General features: G+C 48.7%; 1 protein-coding gene across 1 annotated transcript in view; it reads left to right on the top strand.

Annotated features, from left to right (window-relative positions):
* Window positions 1–585: 585 nt before the first annotated feature.
* The window catches only part of HK2 (hexokinase 2), a 57,145-nt gene continuing 41,121 nt past the window's right edge, over window positions 586–16,609 (top strand). The window contains exon 1 of the mRNA XM_032243450.1: window positions 586–1,244. Coding sequence (XP_032099341.1) covers window positions 1,182–1,244 — 63 coding nt within the window. The 5' untranslated portion in view covers window positions 586–1,181. The remainder of the gene's footprint in view (window positions 1,245–16,609) is intronic.

Genomic DNA, 16,609 nt, shown 5'->3' on the forward strand with positions numbered 1-16,609 from the left:
TCTCACTATAACGTCCAGGCTAGTCTTGAACTCCTGGTCTCAAGCAATCCTCCAAACTTGGACTCCCGAAGTGCTGGGATTACATGTGTGAGCCCAGGCCTTGGGCAAGTCTCTTAACGGCCTGGTGTGCCTCAGTTTCCTCATCTGTAAAACGGGGTTAGTAAAACCCGCATCCTACCAGTGGTGTGAAGGATGGGCCGACTCTTGTATTGCCTGCTCTAGTGCGATCAGCAGCTAAGGCGGCTCGCTTTCCGGCTGTGCTACAATAGGTAAGAACCAGGTTGCTTTAGACGTGTGACTTGGGCAGTGGGAGTCCCTCACATGATCCCGGGATGCCAGACAGTGTCTCTTCGCACAGAGCGTGTGCTGGTCCAGTGACCCGTTTTTCTAGTCGCCCCACACCCCGGGTCCGTGATCACGCTCCCCCCACGCATAGCCGAGGCTGACGCGGCGGTGGCTCATGCGCCTTTCCGCCCCAGCCTTTCGCCACGGACCACACGTCCCATCTCAGGCGCCCCGCCCCGCCCCCGCCCCCCGCCCCCGGCGCGCCTACCCAGGCTGTAGGCTCGGGTGTCGGAGCGGCCGCGCCCGCGAGCCGTGAGCGCTGATTGGCTGCACCGAGGCGGCGGGCGGCCCGCCGGCGCACACACCCTCCCCGCACAGCCAATGGGCGTGCGCACGTCACGGACCTGGAGGCCCGCGGGCCGGCAGCCCTTCAATAAGCCACATTGTTGCACGAAACTCCAGCGCAGGAGTCCTGGGCCGCCGCGGGCAACGTCGTGTCACTCAGCTAAGAAGATCTGCGGACTGGAGCCACGCGCGTGTGAGCCGAAAGGTCCCATTGCCCAAGTGGAGCCGGGCTGCGATTCTTCTCAAGTTGAGGCTCAGTGAGCCTGTGGCCGAAGTTAGCGCCTTGACGTGGGACAACTCGACACGTCGCCAGGAGGGTACTGAGGCGCCTTCTAGCAGTTGAGACACCAAAACGCCGTCTCCAGAGACCCGCGCCCCACGCCAGCCGGGCGTACCCTCGCCGTTAGCATTCTTTGTGCGCCGCCAGGACTCCCAGCACCCCGCCAGGCAGCCGAGCCGCGGCTGCACAAAGCAGCCGAACCGCGCCGCCCGCCTCCCCACACGCGCCCCCGCCTCGGTTTCCCAACTCTGCGCCGTCGGGCAGCGGCAAGATGATTGCCTCGCATCTGCTCGCCTACTTCTTCACGGAGCTCAACCACGACCAAGTGCAGAAGGCAAGTCAGCGCGGGCAGGGCGGCGGGCTGGGCTCCGGCAAAGTGGCGTGGGCTCCGGGAGTCTCCTCCTCGACCCTGCGGGGACCCGCTTCCTCCCCACCCGGGGCCCGGGACGCGGGAAAAGTTTGGGCAGCCGGGACACTCCTGGGCGCCTGGAGCCAAGTCCGCTAGGCACGGCTGGCGAGTGCGCGCCGGCGGGGAGCCGGGGTCGCGCTCCGCCTGGCGCCCTCCCTCCCAGCGCTCCCGCACGCGCTCACGCTCTCTCCCCCAGCCCCTTTTTCCCGGTTACTGGAGGGACTGGTCATCCCACACGTAGTCTGGGATTGCTGCGCCCACGTGGAAGGGAGCCCCCTTCAGCAGCGCGAGTTCCGGCGAGAGCACGTGGGGAGGACAGTGGCTGCGGTAGGCGGCTCCACTGCCGCGTGGAGCCGCCGGGGGCCGTCAGAGCTGGCGGACCGCATGTAGGAGACAAGCGGTTCCCTCCTCTTTCCTCGCTGCCCCGCGAGGATAGGCCTGGGGAGAAACTGACCCGGGAAGGTGTAGGAAAGAGGCAGAGGAGCTCTGCCTGCCGCGCCCCCTCCCCGGAACTGTGGCGCCCGGAACTGTGGCTTGGCTATGGGCGTCCCCCACTAACCCTCGGCCCCCCCCAATCTGCCTCGGGACTGCCCCGCCTCGTGGCCCCAGGGCCTGCCTCCGAGTCAGGGGGAGGGCTTTCGTTGTTTCTTTCTGGTTTGTTCCAAAAGTTACTCGGAGAGGGCCAATCCCCCGCGTTCCTGGATTCCTTGAGATTTGTGTCCTTCCGAAAATGACCTTTTTCTTGTCTTAGACCTCAACCTGTCTGCGCCCACCTCTCTCTCCGCAGTTCCCTACAGCGGAACGCTCACCCCGCCTGGGTCATTTGCATAAGAAAGCCTAGGGCCCAGCTGGGAACCTCACAGTCCCGGCCTCGGGGTGTGGGGGTGGGGACGGGGACGGGCTGGGCTAGGGGCGCTCTCAGAATTGAGTTTCTGAAAGGCCCGGGATTAGGGGATTGGCTCCTGGCCCGGGCCTGGGCTACGATTTGAGGTAGGGAACAAGTTGGGAAGGGATTAGGGGAAGGGAGGTTGTTTTAGAGCCATGAGGCAACTGAGCGTTGCTCAATTACATGCTTGAAATATCAATGTCTGGTGGGAACACATTTTTTGGAAAATGTCTTGACGTTATCGTTCTTTGCGACAACCTGCTCGTACTCCCATTCTAGAGGTCCCGAGGGCATAGGAGGCACCTTGATGTAGTGATGGCAGGTGAACCTCCAAGAAAAGCAGGAGTTACTCAGCCTCAGTCTGGAGGAGAGAGCAGAGGCGGTTGGTTTACTTGAGTTTTACTGTTTGTAAACGGCTGTTATTCTCCAACTAATTCCTTAAGATTTGTGTCCTTCCGAAAACGAGCTTTTTCTTGTCTTAGGCCTCGACCTGTCTGTGCCCACCTCGCGCTCCGCAGCTCCCGACAGCCGGGCGCTCACCTCAGCCGGGTCATTTGCGTAAGAAAGAGCCTCCAGCCCAGCCGGGAACCTCACATTCCCCGCCTCTGCACCTTAATTCAGTTTATTTAAAAACGTGTCTTTGAGCTGGCAGGATCTTGGTAACTTCTTAACTTCCCAGAACTCTTGGGGAAGGCTATCATCTCTTGGCAAGTCCTAAAATACACAGTGGAGGATCATTAATCTTATTGAGTTCTTTTTGTATTACCCAGGACATTCGAATCCTTGCATAAATTCACTCTTCCTCAATTCAGAGGTGGGCATTAGGACTGGAGCCCTGGTGGCCTTATACCGCTCTCCATCTTGGAATGGGGGTCATCTCTCGGTTCCCAGAGTGGAACGGGAATTAGCCAGGATATCTGGAAATGAGTCGTAGTTCCTCTCTAGTGGTTTATTAACCACAGGACCCTGAGCCTCTTTGGACAGCCCGTTTCTTTTTGTAAAATGCCAGTAATAACAACAGGCTTGTCCACTTTATGGAGCTGCGATGATTAAGCACAGCAGTGTGCAGCTGTCATTCCTGTAGGCTTCTTTTCTTTACCTGTCAGTTTGAGTAGTGTGTCCTAGGACACTTAGGTGTATTTCCTCTAAACTACCAATGGGGGCAGAATTGAATCAGGCCTTTAACTCAATAGGTGTCAGAACCTGGGTCTCCCAGCTTAGGTGAGCCAAGCTGTTTGATTCCAATGGCAGTTAGAAAGAAAGCAGAGAAAGACTCAGAGAATATCCGGAAGCATCTTTCTGAGCTGCCATTGGAAAGAAGAATTAAGATAGAAGAATGAGTATTGAGTATAACTTCAGCGTCTTTTGAAAAGACCTTTTGATGTGGACCCCTCTGAAATCCCCTTGTGATAACATCATCTTACATATTCTGGGTTGTAGTCTGATGACATGGAAGGCTTGGGCTCACCTGCCAAGTGAAGTCACTTGTCTCCTGATGGACAAGACCATGTTTTGGGGCATTAGAGATGAGAATAAGAGTTATTTGCTCACTTTTGCCACATTTTGGAACTCAGGAGCGACAGCAGAGCACCCACTGTATACCTGGCACTGTTCTAAGCTCTTTAGGTATGTCAGATTATTAACATTCAAATCAATACCATGAGACAAAGACCGAGTGCTATCAGCATGCCAGTTTAACTGGTGAGAAACTGAGGCCCAGGGTAACTTGCCGAAGACCACCAACTTTTCTGTACGAGCTGGGAATTGAAGCCATGCAGTTGGCTTTAGAGCACCATGCTCTTGAGCACATACTTGCCTGTCTCTGGGGAACGTGAGCAGGCTCCTGGCCCATTCCTGTGCCCACTCATGGATGCTGACACCACCCGCCCCCCCACCCAGCATGGCCACAGACGGAGCTAGCTCTTCTGTTGGTTTGATCAGTGGCACCGGCACCCTCTGGCTATTCTGTCTGAGAGTCCCGGATTCATTTTCATCAACTCTCTAACTTTGTCAACTAGTCTCTGAGTTACTTTGGAGGACTCCTAAGGGTGTCCCTATTTCTAGTCTCTTTCTGGAGCCAGACTGGATCTTTTCAGGAGCCCTCTACAGCTCTTTATTGCTTCCCACTTCTACCCCCCGGCTCAGCCTCATCTTCCTCTCCATCCTTTCATTCCTCTGTCCTGCCTGTTCATGCTAGGTCCTTTTGCCCTTGCCATTTCTGTGGCCCTGACCTCTGCTTGGCTTCTTTCCACTTAACCCCTTCCAGCTCAAATGCTGGTTCCTCTCTTAATTTTCTTTCTGCCTCCTTCCCCCGCTCCAGTGTGCTGACATAAGTGTGTTTGAATCTTGCATGACATTTGCTTCATTTCACCATAATGTTAGATAGAGTTGGTGGTTTTCAGTTTGGGTTCCTTCCTTGATTCTCCTTCGGCAGGGAGAATCTTGACTGTTAGGTTTGTCGCCCCAGTTCCTGGCCGCTGGTGAGGTGCTCAGTGAGTACAAGAGTGAAGGAGGAGAACTTCCTGGAGAAATAAGCTAAGTGAGGGCTGCAGGAAGTAGAGGAGCTGGGTGGGGCGGCTAGTCCTAGGCTAAAGAGAGGGAAGGGCAGTTCTCATCTATCCTGTCATCCAAAGCATGGCCTGAGGCTGGTCCTGAGAGGGAGAGAGAAAGGGAGGAGAATTTCCTGCCCTTCAGCAATCAAGGCCATATGTCCTGCCTGTGGAGAGATAGAGAATTCTTTCTATTAATTGAGATAAATTAGTATACAAGATGCAGGATTTTGTCTCTTAAGAATGAGAATCAGGGTTAACCACAGAAATAAAATGAAGCATATGCTCTTTCCTCTGGCCATTGACTAAATTGTTTTAATACACACAAACTGGTGGTGTTTGCACTGGAATCCTGTAATAGACATAGCCCACGTAGACTCCTTGCTGTATGAGCAAGGGGTGACCTTTATTTAGTGCTGGGCTTGAGAGGAATATCTTGGAAGCAAAAGGATTGAACAGAGACCCCAAGAGTCAAGAAACCTAAGAATTTTGATGTGTGTTTTTTTTTAAGAACCTACAGGAGCGCCAGGCCCTTTGAGTGTGATGTGGAAGACAGAAACCCAGGCACTTCTCAGTTGTCTAGAGACAAAAGGCTCCAGGAAGAGATAATTTATGGCCATCTAAGTCAAAAGAGAGTGAATTACCATGGGTGGGAGGGGAGTTAGAGGCCTCAAGGAATCTTGGCACATTTGGACACCTACTGTGTGCCATTAGTCTCCATATATGAGATTAGAGTATCGAGAGTGAATTGCTGATTAAAACCCTAATAAGATTATTTTTTTCTTTGTTAATTTTCATTGGGCAAACTGACATTGACAGGTTCAGTTCACTCCATTTGTTCAATTTGTAACATCTCTGTATCCTAACTCCATCCCTTTCTCTGCTCAGAAGACAACTGATGGTAGTAGGAATACTTTGTAGCTTTTGTTAACTATCCCTTTGTTTTATATTGCCAAATTTCTATTTCAGAGATCCCTAAGAAGTACTTTTTTCTCTACCTTTGAATGAATTAACATCCCTCTGAGCTCAGCCAAAGCCAACTTTTTTTTTTTTTTTAACATCACTTTTTAAAGTTGAACTTTTCCAGTACCCTGGGGAGTTCAGGCATTTGGAGGTCCTTTTCCGGGGGGAATCAGAGCAACACAAACCACAGTTGGCCGTGGGAGTAAGAAGATCTGTTGAACTGAAAGACCTTGGAGTCCCAGAAAACTGTCTTCCTTTGTTCAGATACTTCCGGTTTAAAAGACCAAATCTTGATAAGAGATTCCTCATTATCATCGTTGAGCTTTGAAGTCAGGAGGTTTGGTTTGTTTCCAACACTGTGTGTTGTCTGTCTTTGCCTTTTCAAAGCTGTGGAGGTTGGGGTGTGGCAAATTAAATCCCACAGCTTACTGGACATGTCTTCATATCACACTGTGTGCATCACGCACCATGCTTCCTTGCACTGGAGTGGCTCTTTCTGCTTCTTTCTTACTTTTTTTTTTTTTTTTTTTGAGGCGGAGTTTCGCTCTTGTTACCCAGGCTGGAGTGCAATGGCGCGATCTCGGCTCATCGCAACCTCTGTCTCCTGGGTTCAAGCAATTCTCCTGCCTCAGCCTCCCGAGTAGCTGGGACTACAGGCATGTGCCACCATGCCCACCTAATTTTTGTTTTTTTAGTAGAGACGGGGTTTCACCATGTTGACCAGGATGGTCTCGATCTCTTGACCTTCTGGTCCACCCGCCTCGGCCTCCCAAAGTGCTGGGATTACAGGCTTGAGCCACCGTGCCCGGCTCTTTCTGCTTATTTCTAAAGCAGTATTCTCAGCCTTGGTGCTATTGACATTTTGGGACAGATACTTTTAATTTTTGGGGCTATCCCAGCCTATCAGAAAGAGCATGAATTCCCACCTTACTCAAATTTCCAGAGACAAAGCCTGTCTTTAAAAATTCTTCATTTTGAGCAGTAGTTTTCAACTAGGTGAATTTTGCCACCCCTCCCCACCCCCCCCCACCCCCAGTGGACTTTGGCAATGTCTGGAGACATTTTTGGTTGTCACAAAGGTTTGGGTGAGTGTGTGTTACTGACATCTAGTGAGCAGAGGCTAGGAATGTTGCTGAATATCCCACCATGCACAAGATAGCTCCCCATAACAAAAAATTACCTGGCCCAAAATGTCTACTGTGTCAAGATTGAGAAACTGCTTTAGAAGAACATGGTCCATGCCCCCACCCCCTTCAGTTTTCAGGTGTATTGCTCATGGTCATACAGTAACTTAGTAGCCCCAGTTGGGACCAGAGCCCTGAGTTCTCAACAGTGTGCCATGTCATGGAACCATCATAGTGGTAAATGGGCTTCTACAAAAGATGAACTTAAGGTGAGGTCTCCACAGCAATCTGCAGATGCTCATAGTCCCTTGCAGGAGCTAGTTGCTGTTTCTGTGTCCTCAGCCAGAAAAATGTGAGCATGCAAGTGCTCCAGAAAGCCAGCAAGAGAAGTCTACTCAGTTGTCCTTGGGAGATGCTCACCCTGGTGCTGCTGGAGTTTCCATGGAGGTTGGGCATGAGCCAGGCTTCCCAACAAGACAGGCATGTGAGCCGGTAGAATGGGAGCTCAGAAGGCACTTGAGCCCGGGAGCAGAAGAGAGGAGCTGGTGACATCCACCGAGGGACAGCCTGACAGTTACTGGGAGAGGCTGTTTGATGAGCTGGAGTCAGGCTCCCTAGGGTTGAACTCTGGCTCTCTGCATAACACGCAAGTATGAGCTTGGGTCAGTTATTCAACCTCTCTAGACCTCAGTTTGTTCTCCTTATAAAATGCAAGGAAATGGATAACACTTTAACAGAATAGTTGTAAGAATTAGAGAGAAAGAGGGTGAACAGGTGTGAAGCTCTGAGAACTGCCTGACATATAGCCAGTGCTTTATGTGTTAAGTGTTGGCACAGATGGTTCCCAACTTAACAATGGTTCAACTTAATGATTTTTTGACTTTATAATGGTGCAAAAGTGATATGTATTCAGTAGAACCTGTACTTTCAGTATTCCTATAACCATTCTGTTTTGCACTTTCAGTACAGTATTCAGCAAATTACATGAGATATTCAACACTTTATTGTAAAATAGGCACTATATTGTGTTTGGTGGTAGGTTAGGTGTATGAAATACATTTTTGACTTACTAATTGGGACATGACCTCATTGTAAGTTGAGGAGCATCTGTACATGAGAGACACACTCTTAGAGATGTCCCACTGCACTGTCTTCCTGGACAGGAGCACAAAGAGGCCCTACTTTACCCTGGATAATTCCCAAGAGCTTCTTTTAGAATAAGTGGTGTCAGGCCCGTTTGTGTCTCTGTCTGATGTTGGATTGAATCAGAGGACAGAGAAGGCAGAAGGATGGAAAGTTCCTGAAGCCAGGGAAGAAGGATGCATCCTCCCTACACTACCCCTTTGTGGAGGTTTCTAAAACCTTCTCTTTCCTGGGTGTGGGAGACCCATCCTTAAGCTCTTCCTCTAAATTGCTTTTCTTCTGGTCCTTTAGGGAGGTGGCATCCCCATTCAAGGTCTCTGGGATGCCTGGCACATTGGTGCACCTGAGGCTGAAACTTCCTTGAGATGCTGTGGGAGATGCAAGCTGTGCTGAATGATCACAGTGTTATTTCCAGCTTATTTTCGCTGGAGAAACCTAGTCTCTCTTACCCCAGTAACTAACTCAGAGAAGAGCAGAGGCTTCAGAGGGCAGTTGCTGAGGCTGCTTACTTCGGATTTTGTTTTCTTCTGTTGTATAGTTTGCCTTTAGTTAAATACTTGTTTGCCCATCCTCATATCTCTCCCAGACCCTGGCTTTCCACAGGGGAAATCATTTGCAGTGCCCTGTGCTGAAGAGTTACAGGACTCACCATGATAGGTTTGGCCTCACCGACCCCTGGAGTTTCACTGAAGAGAATGGCCATACTTTTGGCAGAACCAGGGTGCCCTGGGCTCTTGACAAAGCCCCGGGGGATTCTGCACTTGGACCCATTCCCTCCTTCCCACCTCTTGAACAGGTCAGGAGTCAGGAGTGTTAGTCCTGTTCCTGTGAACAGAGAATCTCATTTCTCCTAAAATACTGCCTTCTTTTAGGGGCAGTCACTCATTTTGTTTGCTGATGGATTGTAAAGCATTTCCCAGACATTCTTTCCCACCTTAGTTAAATCTTATCTCAGTGTTAACCAGAAGAGTGAGTCAGGGTCTGAGAACCTGGCCCCTGAAGCCCTGGGGCCCACCCATCTCCCACCCACCTTCCACCCACCCAGCTTTCCTGCCTGTCCACTATTTCTGGCCTGGATGCCTGGAGGTGGTCCATGTTTGTAAAAGGCCTTTTTCCCAATCCCTTCCTTCTGGTATCTCTGTATTGTCTGATGAAGGAAAAAAGCCAGATGAACCATCTGACAGCTTTAATTAGGGTTAAATGAGGGCATTCGAAGCTGCCACTTTTCCTTCTTTCCCATTTGAGGGACTTCCTCTTCCTGCTTCCTTCCCAATTTTCCTGTCTCAAGCCCTGTAGCCTCTTATCAGCTCTGTGTGTAGCAACTCAGGCTGCCCTTAAGCTGCCCTCCAGGTAGACCCTGTTATTATCTGTTATTCAGATGAAGAGACCAGGCACAGAATAGGACAGAACCTTGCCCCAGGGCAAGCCAGAATCCAGACCCAGGCAACCTGACTCCAGAGCCAGTGCCCTCAACCCCTACCACAAAGCTGCTGGGACAACTGGAGATGGTAAATTATCATGGGGTTATGAGTCAGGTATCATCAGGGAAGGGACCTTTGGGACCATGTAGTCCAAACAAACCCTTCATTTTACAGTTAAGGAAACCAGGTGATGTGTACTAAGGGACCAGCCCAAGCTTACTCACATAGGATAAGCCCCAGATCTGGAACCCAGCTTCTTGATCCCCCTCATTTTTTTTTTTTTTTTTTTTTTTTTTTTTAAACATCATTTGTGCAGCATAAACTCTTATTATTTTAGGTGTCAGTTTCACAAGAGCAAAGGCAGGATTTACTTAGTGAGTTGTATTTAGGGGGATGCTCTAATTAATTGTCCAAACTGGGCCACTTTTGAGAATGGAAGAAAGCACTATCAATAGTTATGCCATGACCACAGGTGTAAACTGAGATTGTCTTGGGTAAGCAGGGAAGTGTGGGTACCTTGCCTGTGGTGGGTGTGTCTTGGGGTGGATAGGGCAGACTGGGACAGACCCAAAGGCATTTGGTCCAGTAGGTGGACTGCTGGCAGCAGACAGGAGTGGGGAGTTCAGATGCCACTGTGGGGCAAGAGGCTCAGGGGCAGATTCTGGTTCCTGGCCTGGGGCTGTCCAGGGGTAGGTGGAGTCTGACCTCTAGGGGACCTAGCATCCTAGGCAGGTTAGCCAGGTAGACTGGGAAGAAACCTTGCTACTGTCAGGATCTCTTACAGTGCGGGCTCAGGCCTGAAGATCAAGGTCCGACACAGAGCACCTTGTCAGTCAGCAGTAGTCTGCTCTTCCCCTTCACCAAGTTGCTTTTCCAACTTTTCTCTTTGGTGTTCCCGTAGCAGAGGTTTCCTAAGCACCTGTTATATCTCCAGTATTGAGATAGCTGCCGATATGACTGGAGAGAGGCCATTTGTGCTGGGCTATGGAGGGTAAGTGGGAATTTGTTAGACAAGGGGAGGGGACTTTCTGGGCAGTGGGGCCAACACGTACAAATTTCTAACTTTTTCAAGATAAACACTTCTCAGATTCACATTGATGTATGTGATTTAAGTGATTGTAAATCTATATTTTATTACAGTAAAAGAAACTACCCACTGTCTGCCCTTACTGTCAGTTTGTAATTACTTGTTAACCAATCTGTTTCTTGCTAATAGACTGAGCCCCTTGCTGGCAGAGGCTGGTATCTCCTTTATCCCATTATCCTCAGGGCCCAGCCCTGGCACACTCGACTTGGCGCTCAGTCAATGTCTGTTGGCAGGTGAACTGTGCCATGGTCACATGCATCTGGGACATATTCCCCCTTTGCACTGCTGCCCTGTAGTCAGAACAGAATGTCTGAGGACAGGAGGACCCAGGGCTGGGTGTCCCAAATGCTCATCTCCTGGACCCCGGACAGGTGCTGCTGCCTAAGGTCTGTGTGGCTGTAACTTGATGCAGCTGAGAGTGAGAACTGGAAGAACAGGAAGCTCTGTGACTCACAATGCTGCAACAGAATCCTGGAGGAGTGGCCCATATGCCTCTCTGGTGAGCTCTGCACTTACCCGCTGTCCCGGGATTGTGAGTCTTTGGTGTGTCAGAGCTGGCATTGGCCTGAGGTGGCATGGCTGCCCCAGCGAGGATAAGCTCCTTGTCCCATCTGAAGAAGTGGCATAGCAGATTTGTCAGTTTCAGTCAGTGGGCTTTCAGAGGACAGGAGACTTACAGAATCCATGTTCTGCTGTGTGTCCTCCTCCTGCCCGGCTCATCTTTTTTTTTTTTTTTTTTTTTAAATCAGAAACATCTGTCCCTGCCCTGGCAACTTTATACAATAAACTGGCTGCTCTATGTACAGTCTTGGCCTTCCCCAGAGGAGTCTGTGAGGGCATTATTATTAATGAGGTCATTGACAGCAGTTGCCTGGCTTTCCCTGATGGGCACACCCGTGCCCTAGGTTAGGGCACTCCCTTGGCTGGTCACCGGATGCTGTGGGCCTTTCAGGGACTAGGCCTGTGGTTTCAGGAGGCTTCTTCAAGCCTCAGTTTCCTTGTCAGAGATTTGTGGTAAAACACTGGCAAAGGAATAATGCAAAAATATGAAATTTTTTTGAAATTAAGTTGCAAGCATGTGTCAGCACAGTCAGTGGAAGGCTTTGTGTGGCCAGATTTAAATGTTGGATCTCTCTTTGGCCTCTTTTGACCTCTTTAATCTTCTTTGGCTCCTTGACCATGTATAGTGGATAAACTTAGGGCCAAGTCAGTGCCACCTGCCTTTTTTTTTCTTCTAGTGTCTTTTGAATTAAGGGATAATTGCACATGGGAAACTGAACGCAGCGGGTAACCACCATCCAGATACTGTAACAGATCATTACCTGAACCAGCCCCATGTTCTACTCACTACCATCACCAAGTGTAATCACTGCCCTGACTAACAGTATAGGTCTGTTTTTGTACATAATGTAAATAGACTCATATCGCATATAAAAGATGTCTTTTGTGTCTAGCATTTTCACCCCGCATTTTACTGTATTTTGAGATTCATCTATATGGTTGCATGTGGTGGTAGGTGGTGCATTCTTGTTGCTGTGTGCTATCTCCTGCAATACTCTGGTTTGTTTGTTTGTTTTTAAAAGACAGAGTCTTTCACTGTTGCCCAGGGTGGAGTGCAGTGGTGCGATCATAGCTCCCCACAACCTTGACCTCCTGGCTTCAAGTGATCCTTCCGCCTCAGCTTCCCAAAGTGTTGAGATTACTGGTGTGAGCCACTGTGCCCATCCCACCACCCTGTTTTGACTGTGATTGATTTAAAGCAAACAAGAGTAGTCAAAAGGCCCTTGACTTCCAGAAGGTATGGTCCTTTCTAAGTTTCTGTCAAAGGGGCCAAGTAGGAGTGTTGACCTAATATATAGATGACCTGATTGTATCTTCAGGACAAGAACATGCATGTTAAGAAAGGTAAAGTTCAATTAGTTGGTCTTCAAGGGTCTAGAAGCTAAAGGGTAGGATTTTTAGCTGTGGTCATCCAGGGCTGCCTGGAGAGACGGTTCTAGACGTTAAATTAGAAATATCCCAAGACTGGAGAGAAAAAGTTCGGCTGTGCCTCAAGCATCCTGCATCCTTTGCTTTGAAGCTTCTATGCTTGTGGAGTAACTTTCTTATCCTATTTGATCACTTGAATTCACCTCTATACCAGGAGGGCGTGCCCTGTAGATATGACTGATGAACATGTGCTTATTCATGTATTATGTATTTTCTGCCTGCTTACTAAAAGGATTTGGTGATCTGGTTTAGCTTTCAGTAAAAAGATTTCTAGAACAAGAGTCATTAAACGGGCAGAGATGATTACCGAAAAACTTGACAGGCCAGCTACGGTGGCTCATGCCTGTAATCCCAAACCTTGGGAGGCCAAGGTGGAAGGATTGTTTAAGGCCAAGAGTTTGAGACCAGTCTGGGCAACACAGTGAGACCCTGTCTCTACAGAAAAATAAAATTAAAAAATCAGCTTGGTATAAGGGTGCATACCTGTAGTCTTAGCTACTTGGGAGGCTGCAGTGGAAGGATCATGTGCCCAGTAGTTTGAGGCTGCAGTGAACCATGATTGCATCACTGCATTCCAGCCAGGGCAACAGAGCAAGACCCTGTCTGTAAAATTAAACAAACTTGATGGAACTCCAAGCTTTCTAACAGTCAAGGCCAGAAGGGTAACTCTCCTTGAGTCAGTCATTTTCATCCCATCGGCCTAAAACAGGAAGCACAATGTGTCTGGGCAGCTAGACTTTCTCCTGACACTAAACCCTACTGGGGACTGAATGGCTAGGGAAGCGTTAGTGAACAACACAGCAGCTTTACACAGCGCAGTGGTCTTTATAGTCTTTCCTTCCTGTGAGCCCTTGATTAAAAGTGATAGAATTAAACCTATGACCCATTTCATGGGGAGCTAATGTAAGGTTGTAAAGGTAAGGAGCTTTCTGTTCCTGGTTCATAATTTCCCTGGGTCTTGGGCTTGCCCATGCCTCCTGAGCCTTTCACACTGCTGTCTCTAGGTCAGCATTTATCTGATGAGCTGGTTGAGCTCCAAAACTTTCCCCTTTGATTGCCAGTCTTTCAGGCCACTTAAATCTGTGACATTTCCCATGGGCTGCCTTGTATTACGCTCTGCGTTCTTATCTGACAAGATTAATCTCTCCACACATTCTAGAGGCACTCATTGGTCTATAATGTGAGCCAGCTTCTTTGATATAAAGTCCTAGAGAGCAGGGATCTTGATTTTTAAAAAATTTAAAAAAATTGTGATAAAATAATAATCACAAAATTTACCATTTTAAACATTTTAAGTGCACAATTTAGTGGTATTAAGTGTATTATTCACATTGCTGTGCAGCTACCACCACTATTCATTTCCAGAATTAATTTCTTGTAAAATTATGTTTCTGTACACTGTAGTGCTTTGCATATAATTGCTGTTTCATAAATGCCGTAACATGGGAGATGCTGGGGTCGCAACAGTAGTCAGAATTCAGGGATTGAATGATACTGATCTTACAGACTCAGACATTGAAATTTAAGGTTTTGTTTCTTCTATGCTTCCTTTTTAAACCCCTTAAGGTACTCAAGGTAGGATCTGTAGTACTTTATATAAAAACGGTCAAGATTGAAATATTGCTGTCTTCTGGATGTAAAAATTTGATCAGAGCCAATTTCCCACAGGGACCAGATAGGGTGGGCTCAGGATCCAGGCAGTGGCACGAATCTTTCAGTTGCATTGGGCCTGCAGAATGAGATGGACGCTTCTGGACCAGAAGGGTTGACATTCATCGGGTGATCCAGATTCTAGTCTCAACTGTGTGACCTTGGTTGAGGCTGCTCCCTGATGGGCCTTGGTTTCTCTGAAATCCCTTTCTTGCACTTACCTCCAAGCCTTTCCTTCCTGGCTTCCCCATACCTGGCCAGGACTGTGTCTGGCCCACCCTGCCCACTGCGTTTGAAAGTGGAGCCACTATGAGTGTCACCTTTTGTTCTCTCCATTCCTTGCTTTGTGACAGTGACACAATTTCCTCTCCTTTTTTTAGTGCTGGTCTGGAGGAAAACGCAGGTACTTAAGGGGATGGGTGTTAATGGCTTCCCATTTTGGGTGTTATCTTATTTCATAAAGATATGGGGTTAATTTCTCTTTAGGGCTTCCCCTGACACTATCCCTAATTCTATAGAGGAAGCGGGCATGTCAGACCAGTATGTTATGGGAAAAACTGAAACTGACCAAAGTTACCCAATAAGGAAGCTCTAATCTGACTCTTGCTGAAGAGATATCAACTAACAGTGCTATCTCTGCCTAACACACACCCTCGCTTCCTGGACTGACAGGTTGGCAGACAGGAAGGTAACCCGCTCCTTAGCCAGGCTTTGCTCTGGCCTGCCTCTGATTCCTCAGCCTGGAATGCCCCCTCCTCTTTTCCTCCTCTCTCCCAGATAGAGATTTAAAGAGAAGCAGCCTTGTCCACGCCCATCACAGAAAGAGAAGGAACAGTTTGGGGAAACAGCCTCTGCTTTGTGACTAAGTAGGGTTGAGAAATGCCCATGATTGCCTGAAGGTGCCCCTGGGTGGAGAGAATCCTTAGAAGAGAAGGGGTAGAAGGAAAAAGGGGGTGATAGAGAACTCTTGTCCCCACAATTATGCTGATGACTCTGTTGTGTGGGGCTATTCATCCTGTTTTGTAGCGAGGAAGCTAGGGTTCAGATGAAGAGTGAGTCCTCTAATGTTACACACCTGTACAAACGCTACCACTAGGATTATTTGCATACTGGTGTTTCTGATGCCAGAGCCCTCCCGTCACCACCACCGGCTACAAATCGAGGGTTGACCTGAATGAGTCTGCTTTGATAGTTTCCAGAAACTTACATCTCCTAACAACAAATGCAGGGTTTGTCTTCCCAACTCCCAGCAGGCTAGATCAACACAGGATTACTTCACAAGGACACATTTGGCCTAATATTTTAACCACCGACTCTCAAAGACCCCAGGCAGGAAAGTGGTATGCAGTGTTGACCAGAACAGGGCCAAAGACAATCACATTATTGGCATATTGGTAGCCTGCCAGAGGAGAGGGGAAGGTGTTTGAGCCCCAGCCTACAGTTGTCCTTTGGTTAGTCTGGAATGGATCCTTAGAATTCTCACTGTATTTTTTTTAAAAGCTTCTTATATGATTCTGATGTGCAGCAACTTTGGAAACTCTTATCACAAGTGGCAGAATGGAGATTAGGCAGAAGTATCAGGAAGCAGATTTATCTTTGATTGAGGGAAATCTTTGAAACAAGTAGAGCTGATCAACAATGGAGTTTAGAGAAATAGCGAGCCTCTCAGGCTTGAAAATATTCAAACCTAGGCCAGATGACTATCTATTGGGTGAAGAGAGACAAACTAGACAAACTCGAATACTGTGTTTAGTGGGATTTTCAAGTAGTTACCCTAAGAGCCTTTTCTTTCTAAGGGTGAATACTTTTCAACTGTAGTCCCACTGCTCTGTGTACATCCGCTGGTCTCCTGCTTGGCTTTCTCCCTTGACTTTGGGCCTGGTGCTCCCTCCCACTGACTGCACTATGGGTGAAAGTTGGCAAGATTCTGAAAATTGTATTCATCTCCTTCCCAATCCAGGAAAATCGCCTTTGTATGGTGGCTGCTACTTGGTTTTGACTTCTGCTTCCTTTGGCTACCAACACAGCAGTGCCCACGATGGCTGGGTGGGCTTCACTGGTGTGTTTAGGAAGCTGTGGCATCAAGTGACTAATTATTATCCCTTCCTGAGTGGCCCTAATAAGCTGGGTGAACACATCATCATGCCCTGGTGCCATCTATTCTCAAGTTTTGAGAGTTCAAAGAGCTCCAATGTGAAAGAGGGGAAGTTTGGGCCAAGCTACTGGCCTGGGCATTTTTCACAGCTGTTTCATATCCTCTGTCTTAGTCCCCTCTTGTGATAGAGAGGAAACTAAGGTCCCGGGGTCATCCAAGAAACAACAGGGCAGGCAGGGAGTGCTCATCTACACTAAGAGGGGCCCACAGGACAGGCGAAGGTGGCTGTCCTGAGGGCCTGACATTGGGGCCAGACTGACCTCTGTGGAATCTCAGCTATGTCCCCTCATCACCCAAGTGACCTGCCAAACAGGGATACAGAA

Source organism: Sapajus apella, unplaced genomic scaffold, assembly GCF_009761245.1.
Source record: "Sapajus apella isolate SASKATOON/1434 unplaced genomic scaffold, GSC_monkey_1.0 scaffold52, whole genome shotgun sequence".
NCBI classification, from domain to species: domain Eukaryota; kingdom Metazoa; phylum Chordata; class Mammalia; order Primates; family Cebidae; genus Sapajus; species Sapajus apella.